The sequence below is a fragment of the Lissotriton helveticus genome, chromosome 9 (assembly GCF_964261635.1).
Source record: "Lissotriton helveticus chromosome 9, aLisHel1.1, whole genome shotgun sequence".
Classification (NCBI taxonomy): Eukaryota; Metazoa; Chordata; class Amphibia; order Caudata; family Salamandridae; genus Lissotriton; species Lissotriton helveticus.
The window spans coordinates 1,191,720,419-1,191,738,725 of record NC_136070.1 but is presented as its reverse complement, the minus strand read 5'-3'; the positions used below and the strand labels follow the sequence as shown (position 1 = coordinate 1,191,738,725).

At 42.8% G+C, this 18,307-nt stretch overlaps 1 protein-coding gene across 2 annotated transcripts in view; it reads left to right on the top strand.

Moving 5' to 3' along the window:
- CRBN (cereblon) overlaps nt 1-7,656 on the top strand; it is a 112,808-nt gene extending 105,152 nt beyond the window's left edge. For both annotated transcript variants that reach the window (XM_078661659.1, XM_078661658.1), the window contains exons 10-11: nt 1,606-1,737; nt 3,184-7,656. In XM_078661659.1, the coding sequence (XP_078517785.1) occupies nt 1,606-1,737; nt 3,184-3,367 (316 nt within the window). In that variant the 3' untranslated portion in view covers nt 3,368-7,656. The remainder of the gene's footprint in view (nt 1-1,605; nt 1,738-3,183) is intronic.
- The last annotated feature ends 10,651 nt before the right edge of the window (nt 7,657-18,307 follow it).

The window sequence follows — 18,307 nt, the reverse complement described above, 5'->3', positions numbered from 1 at the left end:
GTTTTGTCAGATGTTCTTCAATGTATAACCATAGAGGTTTATTGTCTGCACTAGGCCGAGGCAACCATTTGGCTGCTTTGATTAAAAAGGCTATTTTATATCTGAAAACGTTTGAAATATTGAGACTTCCGAGTTCGTTCATTTTTAATTTGTTAGGAGATGTTATTCCTCGGTTATTTTTCCACAATAAGTCAGGAGCTCTACATTTTTAAAGAAGTTGGTTGAGAACCGGATAGGTAGTGTGGAGCTGATTACTTAAATTTGTTGGGCAATAATCACCGTAATGCATTCCAATCTCCCACACCAGTTCATGAATTTAGGTGACCATGTAGAGAATTTTGGAGGAGGTTATCTTCCTTCTCTTTCTTCAAGATTATTCCTAAATCGCATCCGTAAGTATTTGATTTGAGTTGGTTGCCATCGTATTTTGTATTGTTCAGTATTGATAAGTATACATTATTTAGTTGGTAAAATCTCTGTTTTGTCTAGATTTAGTGAACAGTCTGATCCCTCTGCATATAATGTTGTTGTGTCTGGTATTGCTGGGACAGCACCCTCTGCTTCTTCTGATAAGATTAGTACATTGTCGCCATATGCTGCGACATTGTATGGATTATTTACAAAATAAATTCCCTTAATGTCTTTTTCATCATGATTGCCGAAAGAAGGGGTTCGTTGGCTAACGGGAATAGTAAGGATTGGGTTGTGATGGATGATCCTGGGAACAGTGTTCCATGCTTTTGGGGCAGTATCACTTAGCCATTTGCATTGCTATAGTGGTGTGTTCTGCAGCGAAAACACGGTCTGATGTGCTCTTTTACATTGGGCATTTAAATGTGTGAAGACCATTTTACTGCTGGATAGAATCACTTTGCAAGTATGTAACTTTGTTGCTGGACTATTACCCAAACAGTTTTCCAGATATGAAAGCAGGTGGCTAAACTGAGGATATAATTCCCTGGTAGTTATTGTAGTGTTATTTCTTTCTCTAGGGCTATGTCAAGTAGTTTTGATGATGAACAGTACACATGATCCTAATATATTGAAGATGTTGAAAAATATATTCAGGTTGGCTAAATGTTTGCAGTTTAGTCATTGTAACTGCATTTTGTAAATAAGTTTTTAGTTGTATGATGAAACCTGCAGCCCCATTATCTCCTATATTGAGCACCCCTTGCCCCTCGGGTGAAGCCTGGCCCTCTGATACCACAAACTCTGGTTATCCTCTTCCCCCTTCTATCAGGAATACTGGCTGACTTTGCCTCTCCTTTGTAGAGAAGTCTGTATCGGGATGCTGGAGAGCTTTTCCATCCTCCACCCCCCTCCTTTGGATTGGGGCCATGTTTAAGACTGCAAATTAACACAAATATATCCATGACAATCTTTTACATTTAAGCTACCACAAAATTGCCAAGGTAAAATTTTTTTCTAAGACTTATTTAAGGGTATGCAAGACCCTACTACCGCTATCACTTGGATGTTTTTGAATTACTATATAGCTTTGTGGTTTCCTGAATGTCTTTGCATGACATGCTGTTGCATACTTACCTCTGTATCTTCTCTCTGATAGCTAAAAAAGTAACTTTCTCTTTTTGAACTCTGCAGTTTATCATTATGTGGGCCAATGGCAGCATATGTGAATCCTCATGGGTTTGTTCATGAGACTCTGACGGTCTATAAAGGAAGTAACCTGAACCTGATTGGGCGTCCCTCTACAGAGCACAGCTGGTTTCCAGGGTAATACTTTTAAATGTTTTGTTGCAGAAATATTGTCAGTATTGCACAGTCAAAAGATACGAATACAGCTCATATGTTGTCTGAGTTATAAGATATTGAAATGTATATACAGCATGGATCTTTATAGAGCCATGTGCGTTTGATCTCCAAACACCAGGAGTGGAGAGGTTTCATTGTGTTCGGATGTTGGAATCCGCAAATTTCAAGTAAATTAAGCTGAATTTGTAACTACAATTTGCAAACATAAATAAATAGTCTAGACATGGCTCCGGTTAAGAACATTAGATTCCATCAGTCCAGCCTAGGTTCTGAACAAAGACTCAGGGAGTGGAAATCTTGTCTGTGGTTTTCCTCTGGAGTCTTTGCCATGCCTTATATATAGTGCGGAGTGGGTTATCACATACATCATTAAACTATGAAATGCAGGTAATGTTCACAGTGGTAGCTTGTCGGAGATAGAAAGTTAGTGTCACCTTTAGTAGTGGAATGCAGGTCCTAGGTGGCAGAAATTGGAGAATCGTTGCAGTTCCATGTGTAAGAAATTCTAGTCTCTGCCTACTTATTTTGAGAAGATGTTGAAGATTTAAGGGGAAGTGATTAAGCAAGAGATGTATTCTTTATTTCTGTCTGTTGGTTACACACTCACAAACTGCTGCTCACCTTTTCAATGATAATTGACTGCAACACAATGAGTATCTCCACATGTGACTAAATCATTGTGTTATAATGTGAAACATTCTACTGCTCCAAACTCGGTAAGACAAGTTTTAAGTCCATTTTAGCAACCACAGCAAAAAAAAAATTCAGTTAGCCAAAAAGAGACTGAAAATGACATTTCTCATCCTAAATGTGATCGAACCTTTAAGTCAAGGAATTAAGAGAACAGAAATGTAACCCGCCCTGGGAACACCTGCAGTGATTTCGGGTTTCCTAACCCGGAAATTAAGTATCTGTTAATTCCATAGTCCGACTTTGACCCTTAAATTGTCGCCGTTGACTACATAGAAAACTGGACCTCACAAGTCCCTTAATTCAAGGTCGACAACAACCAAAACAACCAGACGGAAAGCAGCCACAGACAGACAAAACAACTAACATTGGCAAGCTGAAACAAAAAACGCTAGTGCTTCTGACATTTGAAGACTGAAGAATGTTATTACACTGAAGTTTTTCTTAATTATGCATTACATCGTCGAGAAATCTTATGGTCAATATTGGTATATAAGTATCTGTCAAACTGTTATATGTGGGGATAGAAAGTTCCAAAGCATTTATATTTGATTGTGCCTTGAAGGGTGGAATGCCAGTAATGTTAGGATAAGGTGCCTATGTGTATCCCTCTCTGTTCAAAATGTGTGGTAGATCATAGAGAGCTGAATTCATGCAGATCTATGATGGCAAATAATTCTGTGATCTTTGTATAACATTGTATGTATTTTTCAACAGATATGCCTGGACGATAGCCCAGTGTCGAATCTGTGGAAGTCACATGGGGTGGAAATTTACAGCCACTAAAAAGGACATGTCGCCCCAGAAGTTTTGGGGTTTGACACGGTCTGCTTTGCTGCCGAGAATCCCTGATGAGGAGGATGAGACTGGCCAAGGGAGGACTCCTCTTCTGTGTTTGTAAACTGCTGTTTATCATCGGTAGATGCCACCCAGCCTGTGTCTTTTGACAAAGTCTGCTTAAGAAGTTCCTACTGCTTCTTCCGCTGTTAAACCCTGCACCCCAGACCCGGGCAATGCCTCAGTGGCACTGAGAAATGGAGTGATGGAACACACGCGATCCGAAGAGACAGTACATGACATGTCACAGTGGTGGAGCAGTGCAAAAAGAGTGCACTGGTTCTAGGAACCTTCAACAAAGTCATTGGAGAGTAGCTCAGAAGCACAGTCAAAGGTTTAACCTCATTGATTTAGGACAGAATTGCGGAAGCATACGAAAAAAACACCTTGCTGTACGCTTTTGTCGAGACTGCTTATTCTAAAGGGTTTATGAGAAAGTCCTCTACATTAACTTTTCGGAGCCATTTTCCTTTCCCTTGTTTTCGGATAAAAGCAAAGGTAAATGCACCTCCCTGCAATGTTATAACCTCTAGGTAGAAGGCTGATTGTTCTGTTAGGAAACCGGTCTGACATCAGATTTGCACTAAAATGGGGATACCAGTTCCTTTAAGTGTTGATAAAGTGTGATCTTTCCAGAGAAAAGCAAACCCTCCAGAAAAACACAAAATGCACTCGTACCTCTTTCTACCAGCCCTATCAAACCTATTAAAACACCACCTTGTTATGACGTTGTCACTTTCATGGTTGTGTAAAAGTACACAAGTCCTATTGATATTGCAAGAGTTAACTATTCTCTTACCCTGCTCAGACGTTACAGAAAGAGACTGTGTTTCAAGCATGTGAAGAGGGGAATGGATTACGGGGAGGGTGTTAAAGTGGAGGAAGATGACATACCAAAGTAGTCATTTCTTTTTCTGGAGTGCTTTTAGCAATGTTTTTTTAATTATTTTTTCGTTGTTTTTTCTCCAAGTTGATTGTGTCTTTAAATCCTGATGCTGTTCACGTGCATCATAGTTGCGCCTTAGTTGTGTCTCTTTTCCTGCTAGGTAGGATTTTTCCATCCTGATGGGATGGAATTGAAGGGATAAATACTTTTATACAGGCTACTGATTCGTATTGGTCTTGCCCAGCATAACACACATTATTCTGGAGCTTCTGAGTCTGCCCATGATCAGAAACATTGAGATGGGGAAAGCTTCTGTAAGTGAGCATTAAAGAGTGGCCCTTGTAAGGTGGCTTTGTCCTGTGGCAGGGCTTTGCTGGCCGAGTGGTCCTTTAATTGCAACTGTTCGATTGGGCTGCCCCTTTCAAGCATATGCCAAAGCCGCATAAATAGAACAAGCACCATAAATTGCATACATCAAGGAACAACGTCCAACACGTCTGGGTTAATTGATTTTTTTCACTGTAACTTTAGCCTTTTTTAGCCTTAGTCACTGCCACTTTTGGAAGGGTGTTAAGGATTTTAAATCGGCGTTTATATTTTACCATAATTTAGGCGGTGCTGGTGTTGAATAATAGACTCTCTTGGTAAATCCTAGTAGCAGTTATTTGAACCATTGTCATACCTGCATCACATCTGCACAGTACTTTATTTGTAGTAAAAAATGCAAAGTAAGGATGACTTGATGTAGCGAATACAGATGGGACAATGTCCTGAGAGAAATAGTGCAAACATGTTTACTACGTGCCACCAGAAAGCACTGCACTGAGCCTTTCACATTACAACCTTCATAATAGATGCTGCAGAGATGCGTTCTCTCCTCTAGGAATCTTTTGTTTGCCTGGTGTTTTTTGTATGATCTGATCAGTGTGCAGAAGACTCTCTGCTCATACAACAGTTACCAGGCACATCACAGTGAGACAATACAGATATCCCTCTGAACTATTGATGGATATTTTCATTTAACCAATCGCTGCAGTCACACCTAAAACCCAGTCCTTGTACAACAGGTTACTCACAGAATTGAGATCCCAGACGCATGCTGGCAATGTGTCCTCCAAGGTCCTGCTTACGTAAACACGATAAAAATGCCACGCCACAGACCTCTCATATGTTCCCCACTGGAATAGATTTGCATTTACTTTCGATCACACCAGGTCAAACCGACTCCAGCAGGTTAATGTCTGCTTATGCACAGCAAGGCCAGACATGCTGTAGCAATGTCTGTGTCAAGATATAAGGTCCTCTTTGCATATCAAAGTAGAAGAACCCTGCCAATCAATCCCCTGAAAAAGGCATCTTTGTTAATTGTTAGACTATCACATCTTGAAATAAATGATATACTGCCATATCCAGTACAATGTGACAATTTGAAAATATTTTTCATAAATGCCAATCTGAATTTGGCATCTGATAACGTTTTGATGTACCTAAAAGTGAAAAATAAAAAAGCTCCTTCCTCACTTGAATCTTGGGTATCGTGTGCCGAATTCATTGAAAAGCCCGGATGCTCTGGAACTGAGTCGTAAGAGTATGTGAGGATTTCCTGTTGAGAATTTTCTCCTAGTGATTCTTGGGAACCTGAAAAGGTTCTTGGAGAATGTCAGAAGAGGGGCGGGCGATGTTCTATGGAGAGGAGCTGAACTTGTTACTGCATTTGTGAAAAAATACTTGGAGCATGTTAGCCACAACCCCATCCTAGAGTGAAGGCAGGCTGAATGATTTAGTTTCCGAATCTATGTAGTAACTACATTGGACAATGTCTGGCCACAGAGGTCAATAGTTTGATTTTTTCACTATAAATGTGCTTCCTGGATAATCACTGTCATTTTGGACTCAGTAAGCGGAACTATCACATGGCTACATTCACAGTTACATGCTGAATATGAAAATGACAATTTTCTTCAGTGATTTATTTTTTAAATGCACCTTTATTTTGTGTCTACTTTTTGAGTGCCTTTTGTCTCTAATTAAACTACAAAATGGTAACTGAAGCACAGTAAGTAAGCTCTATTGAAATGGCATTTAACCACTGTTTAAATTATAGAGACTTGATTAAAACTGAGATCAATAGGTAAATAAATTACTAAGATGAAAGTGAGGAGCAACAAAAACCACACAATTGTGGACATTTGTTTGGAGAAAATTGAAATCCGTTGGATAGGCTAATACAATTACCTCTTATTCACATACTAGTGAATATTCCATACATTCAAATTAATAACCAGATAGCAACTTCATGGCTAAATATGCATTCTCCTGAAGAATCCACGTGCCACCTTCTACTTAGGTACTTTAACAAACCCTCACCTGTTTCTTTTCCATGTTATAATATCCATCTGTTTTGTGTTGCTTTTTTGAATGGCAGGTATCATTTATATTTCTGTTGCTTAGAATGGGGTATCTTGAAGAATGCACAGGCAAGGTCTGCCTTATGGCAAGTGACAGTTTTGTTGGGCAATTTACTGGAACAATTGGTGCCAAACAAATTATCAACACTTTTCGCCCCAATGATTGCACTTTCAGGGTGGCTTAAGTTTATTTTCTTTTTTTGGAAATTTGAAAGTTATATTTGTTCATACTTTTTTGTCCTTTGAATTTTACTGTATGTAATTTAATATTTTCTTCTGTCTTCGGAGTATGAACTGTGATCAATCATTGATCTGAATGTTATGCCTGTTCAAAGTAAATCCTAAATAAAGATGTCCACGCTATGAAGAACCCACACTAATCTCAAATTTTTTGGTATCAGCAACCTTGTTTCACCCTGGTATAAGTCTTGTTTGATTGTACATTCAATTCTTTTTCTCTGTTTTCGGCTTCCCATCTCCTGCTACTGTAAGTGCTGTATTGTTCTTATTCCTAATACTTCTTGTTATATGACTACATTCCTTCTGTTCTTGGTCATGTTTGATGCTTTTTTTGCTATCCAGGTATTTTTATACTTTTACTTTCTTATGTCATTTAAACAGGTATATCTTTTACTTGCCCAGTGTTTGGACTTTCCCTTTTCGTTTTGTTCTTATTGCTGTATCTATTATAAGCAGGTTCTTTACTTTCTGTCGTTCTTATCCAGATTTAGCTGTAATGAGTTGCACCTACACACTTTTCTGATGAATAGCAAAGTGATGACCGTTATGCTGCTATCCTGAATATAGTTAAAGGCGGTTTGAACAAATATTCATGTTTTGAAACCTGCTTGTTATACTTCTGGTAGGGTTGCTGATATCGGGCCAGTTGTGGAATAACTCCAGTGTACAAAACAAACATCTGTATAAATGTGGACAGGTAATATTGAATCCCTGCAAAGACAAATATCCCTTCTAAACGAAAGTGCTTGTTACTACAGTTACTTGCAGGCAAATACTTTACCTATGCTGTTCCTCCTAATAAAATAGAAAATGTAAAAACTCTGTCCAATCCTTTATTTACCAAAATGATTATACTGTTGTGTGTTGGGTGGCATTTACAGGTAGCACTGACATCTAAAAGACAAGCACGGGAATAATGTTTGAGGTATAAGGTCCTTTGCTGATGTCAAGAGGAAGGTAGGTGTGTATTTTTGTGGGATTGGTCCTTCACAAATTTCACAGGATATAAAAGAGTGTTGTCTTGGTTGCTGAACTGCTTCACTTTATTATTGAATGTTGGGCATTTTTGTTTGGGGTTCTGAAGAAGTGTCCCCGCTTACATTTTGTCCTGAGATTTCCACAGCTTTTTGGGGCGGATGTGTGGAAGGTGGCAGGGCTTAAATGAGTGATGTGTTTCTTTGCTGGTCCATTGAGCCAGGTATTGAGTGCTCAACTTCCTGATAGGCCTAGGACCATGCTCTTTAAAAGTGCTGGGAAAATACAGGGTTCGGAGTGTGACCTATTGGTACAGACAAATGCTGTGGATTTGATGTGCAGTGAGAAATTAACAATGCGGAAGATTAGGGACGCAACGTTGTAGACTATATATATTGCTACGTTGGACAGAGGATTGGTCATATTGAGTGCTATGACAAATGTATTGTCAAGCAAAATGGTTACTGTGTACAGTTTGGTATTCAGGTTTACTATTTTTCAGGTAATTAAAATCATAAAATCGCGTTAAAAGGTTGCAGCTTATATTACAATAACATGATTCTAGAGGTGCTGTACAAGTTTAGTATTTTAAAAGAGCAACCATAGAAATAAAGTATTTGAAACATAACTACCCATACCGCAAGTTAGATATTTACTTAGATATGGATAAGTTAGTACAGAAGGTGTGCTGTGCAAGGTTGATAAAAGAAAGGTGTAAAAAAATAAAATAATCAAGTTAGAACTACCCATACAGCAAGTTAAATGTACAATCTGGGATGTCTGTTGGTAAGAGAGTGAGAGTCACAATCAGTATACCATGCCATTTTGCTCACTAGTTATCGCCTTCCTCAAGGCAGTCCTGCCTTCTTAGGTACTGATATCAAAGGTCTTGCTAATAAAGCATTTGACACTCACCACACTTCTGACTTCCACAGAGGGTATGCCACTTGACATAAGCACAGTGATGTTAACTTTATGAAGTGACTGCCTAGTGAGCAAGCACATTGGCCTTTTAAAAGCTGGAAGGACCTACTGACTCTTGTGAATGTCCGTTTTCAATGGTGAGTAGACTGTCACCTAAAGCACGTTTTGGAGGAGGAATCGTGCAGCAACCGCGTGCCAATGCAGTCACGTCTGCGCCCGGAGGCACTTGACAAATTGGCTGTTGGGCACCTGCGGGATGCCCTGATGTTTGGCTGTTCATTGGTGGGAAACCACATGCCCCAGGAGGGATTGCAGCGGATCGCAGCGGCAAATGCTGTCAGGCGCTTAACAAATTGGCTGCAGGGCTCCCGCAGCTACTGTTAGAGGCTGGGCCTGGGCCCTCCTCTTTGATTGAAGTCAAGCCTACAGCAACGAGATAAGGTGGGAGTTCGGTCCTGCTGTGTAAAGTAACTATGGGGAAAAGAACTGGCCGTTAGCTAGAACACCAGCCTCTACATACATTGCGCGGCCCTCAGTTACTATTGATAGCATGCAGGCCAGGTCGGTCAGTATAGTATCCGGCGAAATTGAACTCTCAATCCTTAGTGTTTCACAAACTGACGGGTCTATCCCTGGTTGTGGCTTATCTTCGACCCAACATGGTATGGTAGCCCCTTCTGCACTTATGACTGGTGTGGCAAAACACAAAAAGACACTAGGAAAGCACACCTGTACCAAGAGGACGCAACCCCCATGTGCAGGCACAACACGAAGTGACTTGGTTTCCTGGCTACACCCAGCATTGAACTCTGACCCAACATCCAAACTTTTGAGTGATATGGTTACCCAATCTTGTAGCACTCAAATTGAAGTAATTCCTTTGCTACCTGATGTAGAGCAAACTCTTAAAGGCACACTTTGTTCCTACATTGGTGACTTATTAGATAGAATAACTCAGTCTTTTGTTGGACCAACTCAGTCTTTTGTTGGACCGCATGACGAGCTTGGAAACTCTCATGAATAGATTCTGCGAACATGTTGCGGCTGTTGTCACGCCCACTCCTGATGCTAAGGTGGGAGGGGGCCAATAGACAAGTGTTGCATCTATGGATTGCGTTAATAATTTAAATCACCGCCCCCTAGGAGGCCCCCGAGCGATGTACACAGCAAGATGTTCAACCGCCCCTAAATGACATGGCTTTGTGCACCCTAGATGGAGGCGGTCTCCCTGAGTTGAGCTCTTTAGTTCCTCTTAGGTCTGCAATTGGTTTTAATCCTGCACCCATACCAACCCACCACCTAGGAACATCAAGTAAAAGTAATAGTGTCATCCTTAGCCAACTACCCTCTAACAATCCATCATGTGGGTTTAGCCCCAATAACAATTTGGATGTGTTGGGTCTCCCCCCAGCAGCCTGCCCTTATGTGATGACACAGCCGAAGGAATCATGGGCTCAATTGCGCAATAAATGCCTGATTGGTTATCTAAGTATAAACAGTTAATCGTCTTACATATGAATGAAATAATTATGGTGCGGAGAGTTGGTAGGGTGGGCCGTTCACCTAAAAACATTGAAGGTGTTTGTGTTATAATCAATTTTCGCAGACCTGCTATGGTTAGGGCGGTACTGAATTGTCAGAAAATCCCTGCTGGAAGGTGTACCCAAATTTGGTCGCTCCCAATGGGATATCTATTCAAACCATCTGCCAGATTTATTCTGTCTGGAACATCTCCCCTAGCCAACCATAACAGTTTTGCAGTATTGAATGACATTGAAGCCCAGGACTGATGGGCTCAATTGTTGTTGGGGAGGGGGGACTTATCATCCGCATGTTTATCACACGCACTCTGGTGCATCCCTCAACGGTCACAGCAGGGGTTTCGGTACATGACAACCAGGTTATGAAAACATTAAGCTAGAACGTGGCTGGCCTACAATCAAAGATATACTTGGATGATTTGCTTCAGTTCGTTAGGGAACATGACATCTTAATGTTACAGGAAACCTGGGCCACTAGAAATATCCAAAACACACAAGATGATGGACGGAATGTCCAGCCCGAACTGCCAAGCCATGCCTTCCCTGGACTGGAATCAAGCATCCTAGGACCGGTTTCTGGCTATCAGCCGTCATCAGCCAGGATAGCTTGACTCCGGTGGCGTAGTGAGCACGGGACCCACGTCTGGGCATACCCTTCCCACATAGGGCGAACAGCAAAACACACAAGATGATGGACGGAATGTTGCACATTGGGAAAACATTCACCCCCAGTCACAGATCTGGGTTTAATCCATCGTTATTTTGCTTGCCAGCCCAGTTCAGACATGGCCATATGCAAATCAGTCTTGACCCTGTGCCTCATGGGAACAGTCCAGCCCGAACTGCCAAGTCATGTCTTCCCTGGACCGGAATCAAGCATCCTAGGACCGGTTTCTGGCTATCAGCCGTCATCAGCCAGGATAGCTTGACTCCATTAGAAACTCTTGCCTCATTACCCAAAACGGGTCAACCCACTGATGACCTAGCAATATGAGTGAACATTACTGCAGGGTTCTGCACCAAAATCATACCTACCCATGATGACAATTTTCAAGTTTTAAGATATAAAAGAGGCGTGATATTTTATTTGTTATATTTTTATAATAATAATTTCTATAATAAACCTAACGCTAATTTTTTTAATCTTTTTGATTGTATCACTGCCCTAAGAAACTTGAAGGATTTTGATAATACAGCAAGTATGTGTCTGGGCACAATTTTAAAGCTAAACTGGCAGTAAAGGATTCTCAACTTAGCAACACCAGCAGAGCTCCGACTTGTGATAGGGGTGTAGAGTTAATGGAACACCTGCTAATCCAAAATTTGATCAATGTCATGGATATCGCCACCATTGTTAGTAATGATATATTGCTTCCAGCGTTTAGAGGAAGGGGCTGTGCTACAACAATTGATAATATGTTCATCTCCCCCAACCTAGAGAATCTTCTATTGTATGGCAAAGTTGTCACCTAAGCCTGTATACAAAATAGAGTGTGGCGCAAGTTACCTGGCATCTTCCACAGATAATCTTCGATTGGTGTGGCGAGGGGTTGACCCTGAGCAATCATTTAACAAAGTGGTAAGGGAGAATCTTGCTCTGTTTGAGGTTTGTTTGACACCGGCTGATCCTAATCCTGATGTGGTCATTGCATTCTCTAATCTTTGTTATTATACCATTTGGACTGAGCTTATGAAACCTATCCGCCACTTACCTCGTACTCCCAGATGGTTTAATCATGAATGCTAAGCTGTAAACCAACAGTTGCGTAGGGCCCTGGTGGTGAACCCAAGGTGTCCATTGACAGTACAAATGTTGAGGAAAAGTTATAGGTTGGTGATTTCATCAAGGAGGGAAGAGCTATTGATCTCCCGATGGGATTCGCTTGCCAACACTGTGTGCGTGCCAAAAGAATTGTAAACTCTTTTTGCCCGCCATAAAAGAAATGCTGTACAAAAGGGGGTGGTGATGGACGGAGCATCTGAACAAATCAAACACTCACACCCAGTCAAAAGATCTGGGTTTGATCCATCACCGTTCTTTAGCCCACTCTGCCACCCCAGTTCAGACATGGCTATATGCAAATCAGTCTGACCCTGTGCCTCATGGGAACAGTACAGCCCGAACTGCCAAGCCATGCCTTCCCTGGACCAGAAACAAGCTTCCGAGGACCGGTTTCTGGCATTCCAGCCGTCTTCAGCCCGGCTTGCTTGAATCCAGTGGCAAAGTGAGCAAGGGACTCACGTCTGAGCATACCCTGCCACACTTATGGCGGCCAAAAGCGGCACAAAAGGGGGTGGTGATGGACGGAGCATATGAACAAATCAAACACTCACACCCAGTCAAAAGATCTGGGTTTGATCCATCACCGTTCTTTAGCCCACTCTGCCACCCCAGTTCAGACATGGCTATATGCAAATCAGTCTGACCCTGTGCCTCATGGGAACAGTAAAGCCCGAACTGCCAAGCCATGCCTTCCCTGGACCCGAAACAAGCTTCCGAGGACCGGTTTCTGGCATTCTAGCCGTCTTCAGCCCGGCTTGCTTGAATCCAGTGGCAAAGTGAGCAAGGGACTCACGTCTGAGCATACCCTGCCTCACTTATGGCGGCCAAAAGCGGTACAAAAGGGGCTGGCGGTGGAACAAGTTCTCTCACCGATAAGCTGTAATATGACTAGTGAGGCACATCTCTCAGCAATATATACAGTCCCATCACATGATAAAGAAACGCCTTAGCTGCCAAACACTAAGGGAGTCATAATTTCTCTTTTAGAAGTGGAGGAAGCTATAACCCAGAGTATAGGCAGTAAGGTCCCAGGACCGGACGGGGTGCGGATATATCTCATTAAATCCTGATATCTGGGCCCCCCCTCCTGCTTAATGTTTTTAACAATTTCTCCAGTATTGAATCATTTATAGATTCACATGCTTGGATCTTCCCCGTCGTCCTGATGTGAGACCCTCGGTAACATAAGAAATAGCAGTAATACAACGTTACCATAGACCTCCATAGATCGAAAAACTCACTTAAGTAACTATTCAGCCTCATTTGAGAACATCCAAACTTCAGCCAATCAAATCTGAGACCTCAAAGTTCCCTTTCCCCGCAGAGCCCCCATACCGCAGATTTCTTCCCACAAGTCGTGTGATAGGGAGTCACCCTGAGCTCTGCTCAGTTACAGTATTTTCTTCTCAACTTTTGACCTCCAATTTCTTGGACTTTATACTTTTGACCTTCTTGCTTTTGAGATGCCAGAGCCTAAAAATGGTTGTTTATGCCCAGTAAGACCTGTGGGAAGTATAAGCTATTATCTGAAGACCCTCACAAACCGTGTCTGTATTGCCTCTACTCTGACCACAAACCCAGGGAATGCAAATATTACTGCACTTTTTCAGCTAAAACCCTCAAAGATAGGGAGGGTAGGCTTTTACTCTAGCTACAGAAGAAAAAGGCTGCTTCAGATTCGGAATCTGAAACTGAGGCCCATTCTTCCTAAAAGAAAGGATGGCAGTCCTTCTTTATATCATGGGGACCCTAAGAGATCTAAATCCCAGGACAAATCTGAGCCTAAACACCACAGGAAATCACAGAGGCTTCAAAACCCTCTTCAGCTCCTGCGTCTTCCTCGCTGACTCCTCTCAGAGACCAATCTTCTCAACCATCAACGTAGTCGTCGAAGATTTCACTCCTCAAGAAAAACAGAGGTCCTGCACCGTCAACAGCTTTGTCGTCTATGACGACGGTTAAGAATTCGCCTGCAGCAATGGCGACAGGAGCTTCGATGACGGTAACAACAACGTCATCGACGATGAGAATTTCACAGTCGATTAGCGGTTCGTCGACCGTTCCAGCGATGACATCCCCACAGACGAAAGTCCTCCACACACCGTTGACGGTACCACAGACGATTGCATCGATGGTTGCACTGTCGACAAACCCGTTGACGGGGGGTTGGTAAATCAGTCTCCTTCAGCACAGGCAAATTCAGGATTACTTAAAGATATCTCCTTTACCTACTGCTCACGTTCTGGACTTCCAAGAGTCAGAGGATGAAGGTATGTTTGGCCATGCATACAGTCCATCGCAGTTCAGGGTCAAGTGCCAAGATTCTGATGACGAAGAAATTGAAGGCAATGGTCCATCTTCTTATCTGGCAGTGGAATTTTCATTTGAGGAAAGAGGCACATCTGTCATGCAGAGGCACGATTCCTTCCAGGAACGACATCCTTCCAATGACCGAGAAGAGGAGTATCATCAGTTCAGGGAACAATCAATCTATGAATGTTCCAATGTCACTGGTGTCTGATCTCCGTCACACACTTAACGATTATTACAAGCGTTTTCTGGACGCTCCTCAGAGGCCTTTACCTCCTCAAGAGGTACCCACTATTCTTCTGGGGCAAAGTACTCTCAAATATACAAGGGAGAAGACCCTTCCTCCTCCTCCTATAGTAATCACGGAGGACACTCTGGGTGCTCTGACGGAAGAAGGTGAGATTCAAACAGACACATATGCCCATGATGAATGGGATGACTACATAGCCTTATGCCACCATCTCCTAATCCTCCTGCTGCGGATTCCCCTCCGTAGATATCGGGGGATTTCTTGATCTTCTGGAGCGGGCTTCCAAACGTTTTGATTTACCAATTCCAATCAAACAGTGTTTTCTATATGATTTTAAACCAGGCACTCAACGTTCAGTGAGAGCAATTCCTATAATTGACTTTTTATGACCAGAAGGGCTAAAGTTGATGAAGACATCTGCCTCGGTTCCAGCGGTTATTCCAAAACTGGACAAAAGATATAAAGCACCTTATGACTCACTTGCGTGCTTCATTGGTCACCCGAGGACGGATTCTGTGATCATGCAAGCAGCACAGAGAAGAGCCAAGAATCCAGAATCTCCCTGCACTGCCCCACCGGACAAGGAGGGTCGTCGCCGCGACAATATTGGGAAGAGGTTCTCGGTTTTGGCAGCTTCCTCCATCAGAGCCTCTAATGCCATGGCCATTTTGGGGAGATATGACCGACAGATGTGGTCGGACATCTCTACTCTGTTGGAATATCTACTAGAGGATAAAAAGAAAGAGGCAAAAGATATTCTTTAGTTGGGAGAAAGAGCATCTTCAGAGCTTATTGAGATAGCTATGGATGTTTCATCTATTGCGTTTCGACAGATGGCAGGAGCAGCGGTTCCGCGTTGCCAGGGATGGTTAAAGGCAACCACCTTTCGTCCTGAGGTCCAGGCCAAGGTTTTAGATGTGCCTTTTGATGATGAGTGCTTATTTGGTAAGCACATAGACGAGGAGTTACAATCTATCAAGAAGGACACGGATACAGTCAAAGCCTTAGGCAATCCCCAGCAGCGCCGCTTTCAGTCCTTTGGGCCAAGGTCGAGGGCAATTCTTTTTCCGCCCGCAATGTCAGCAACCATATCCGCAGACTACCTACCAGCCATACAATCGGTCTATTCAGTCCAACACCGCTCAGACTTATTCGAGACCGGCAGGACGCAAGAGGCAGCAATCTTCCGGAATGTTCCAAGACTCCAATAGGAGACCATGAAGATCATCACCTGCTACCATAGTCCCACACCACGATCACATCTTCTCCGCATCCTTTCAGAAATGGAATTCCATTTCTTCAGACAGATCGGTTCTAGTCATTTCCCAACATTGTCACACGCTAGAATTCATTCAGCATCCTCCAAATGTTCCACTGCCAAAACTTCTGCTCCGTCACCTTCCCGGTCTCAAGAAAGAAATAGATTTGCTCCTTCTCAAGCCGGCTATAGAGGAAGTACCCCGCAACCAGCAAAACCGGGGATTTTATTCTCACTTCTTTCTCATCAAAAAGAAAAATGGGAAATGGAGGCGGGTCATGGACCTCAGAATGAAGAACAAGTTCATAAAGAGTCAATCTTTCAGGATGCTCTCTCTTGAGGAGATTCTTCTTCCAATGGAGAAAGGGGATTTTCTGGCGTCTCTCGATCTCTGTGACGCCTATTTTCATATTCCCATTCACATTCAACATAGAACATTTCTCAGGTTCAAGGTGGCAGGATGCCATTATCAATTCAAAGTGCTCCCTTTTTGCTCAAAGTCCGCTCCCAGGGTGTTCACAAAGTGCATGGCACCAATAGCAGCCTTCTTAAGACATTCAGGTCATCAAGTGTTCCCATACCTTGAAGATTTGCTCATAAAGGCTCCGTCTTTCCAAGCGGCAGATATTTCAACAAGAGCCTGTCTGATTCTCTTCCAGGCTCTAGGTCTTTGCATCAATCTGGAAAATTCGTCCATTATCCTGGACAAATCATTAGTCTTTCTAGGTGCACATCTCGACACAGAACTGGGCAAAGCCTTCCCCACTCAGAAAATAATAATGCACATTATGGCTACGACAAAGCTTCTTTCATCAAGAAGGTTTGCTTCTGTGAGGCAGTACAAGTCCATGCTGGGGATGATGTCCTCTTGCATCCCGCTCATTCCCAATTGCAGACTTTGCATGCGACCGCTTCAGGAACAGCTCAATGCACAGTGGGTTCAGTCTCCAGGCTCATTCAACGACAAGGTTCATCTTTCAGCATCAATGACGGCCGTCATGGCCTGATGGATGGTCAGGGACAACCTGTCGCAAGGTCTCTCTTTTAGTTACTCTGTACCACAGCTGGTGATGACCTTGGATGCGTCGATGGACGGATGGGGACTCACCTTCAAGAATTACAGGTTCACGTCAAGGGGTCCAAACAGGAATCGGAGTGTCAGTCTGGAGCTCAAAGCATTATTTTTAGGTCTGAAGGCCTTCCTGCCTTGCATCAAAGGTGTGTCAGTGCTCGTCAGAATGGACAACTCTACGACAATGTTTTACCTCCGAAAGCAAGGCGGAACGAGATCTCAGGCGCTTTCTCTTCTTGCTCAACAGATATGGGAATGGCTCCTTACCAACCACATCTCCTTGAGAGTTGAGCATGTGCCAGGGATTCACAACAAGAAGGCAGACTCTCTCAGCAGGGCCTCCAAGCAGTGCCACGAATGGGAATTCAACGACCAACATTTGAAGGAGGTGTTTTAATCCTGGGGTTACCCAACATTAGATCTGTTCGCTACATCCCTCGACAAAAAGTGTCCTCTTTTCACAAGCAGACATCCTCCTCAAAATTCATGGGGAGATGCCGTCCAGTTTCCTTGGACGGGGATGTTCGCCTAAGTATTCCACCCGTTTCCACTTTAAAAAAATGAAGCAAGAGCCTTGTCGGATTATTCTCATCGCTCCAGGGTGGGCAAGACAGTTCTGGTACACCTAGCTGCATCTCCTATCAGAGTGTGCCCCGATTCTCTTCCCTTCAAAGGAGGATTCTTCTCTACATGAACCAGGGACAAGTGGTTCATCCACAAAATCCCTCTCTTCATTTGTCAGCTTGGCTCCTCACCACACTGAATTTCAAGATTTGAGGCTTTCCGAGGAGTGTACTAAGATACCTAAGAAATCTCAAGCTTCGTCAACGTTGAAATGTTATACCAAGTACAGAATCTCTTCCATTTAGCTGTTTTCCTCACAAGCATTGCATCTATTCTCTTCATCTCCGTAGCAGGTGCTGCCTTATCTCTTACACTTACTAGCGAAATCAGGTTTTTGTCACTCTTCCCTAAGAGTTCATCTTGCTGCAATTTCTAGGTATAGACGACGTTCAAATCAAACGTCTCTGTGATCTAACCGACTCATCAAAGAATTTATGAAGTGGCTTATTAGAGTTTCCCCCCGCTTTTAAGGCTCCTACAGTCTTGTGGCAATTAAACACCATTGTGTCTCAACTGATGCATCCTCCCTTTTAGCCAATACACAAATGCGAATGAAAGTCCCTCTCCTGGAAAGTGGCTTTTCTCATGCCCATTACGTCACCCAGACGTATCAGTGACATCCAAGCTCTCACCATAAAAGAACTGTATCTGCAGTTTTTGTCGGACAGAGTTATCCTATGCACTAACCTTTATTTTATACCAATGGTGCCTTCAACCTACCACCTCAACGAGC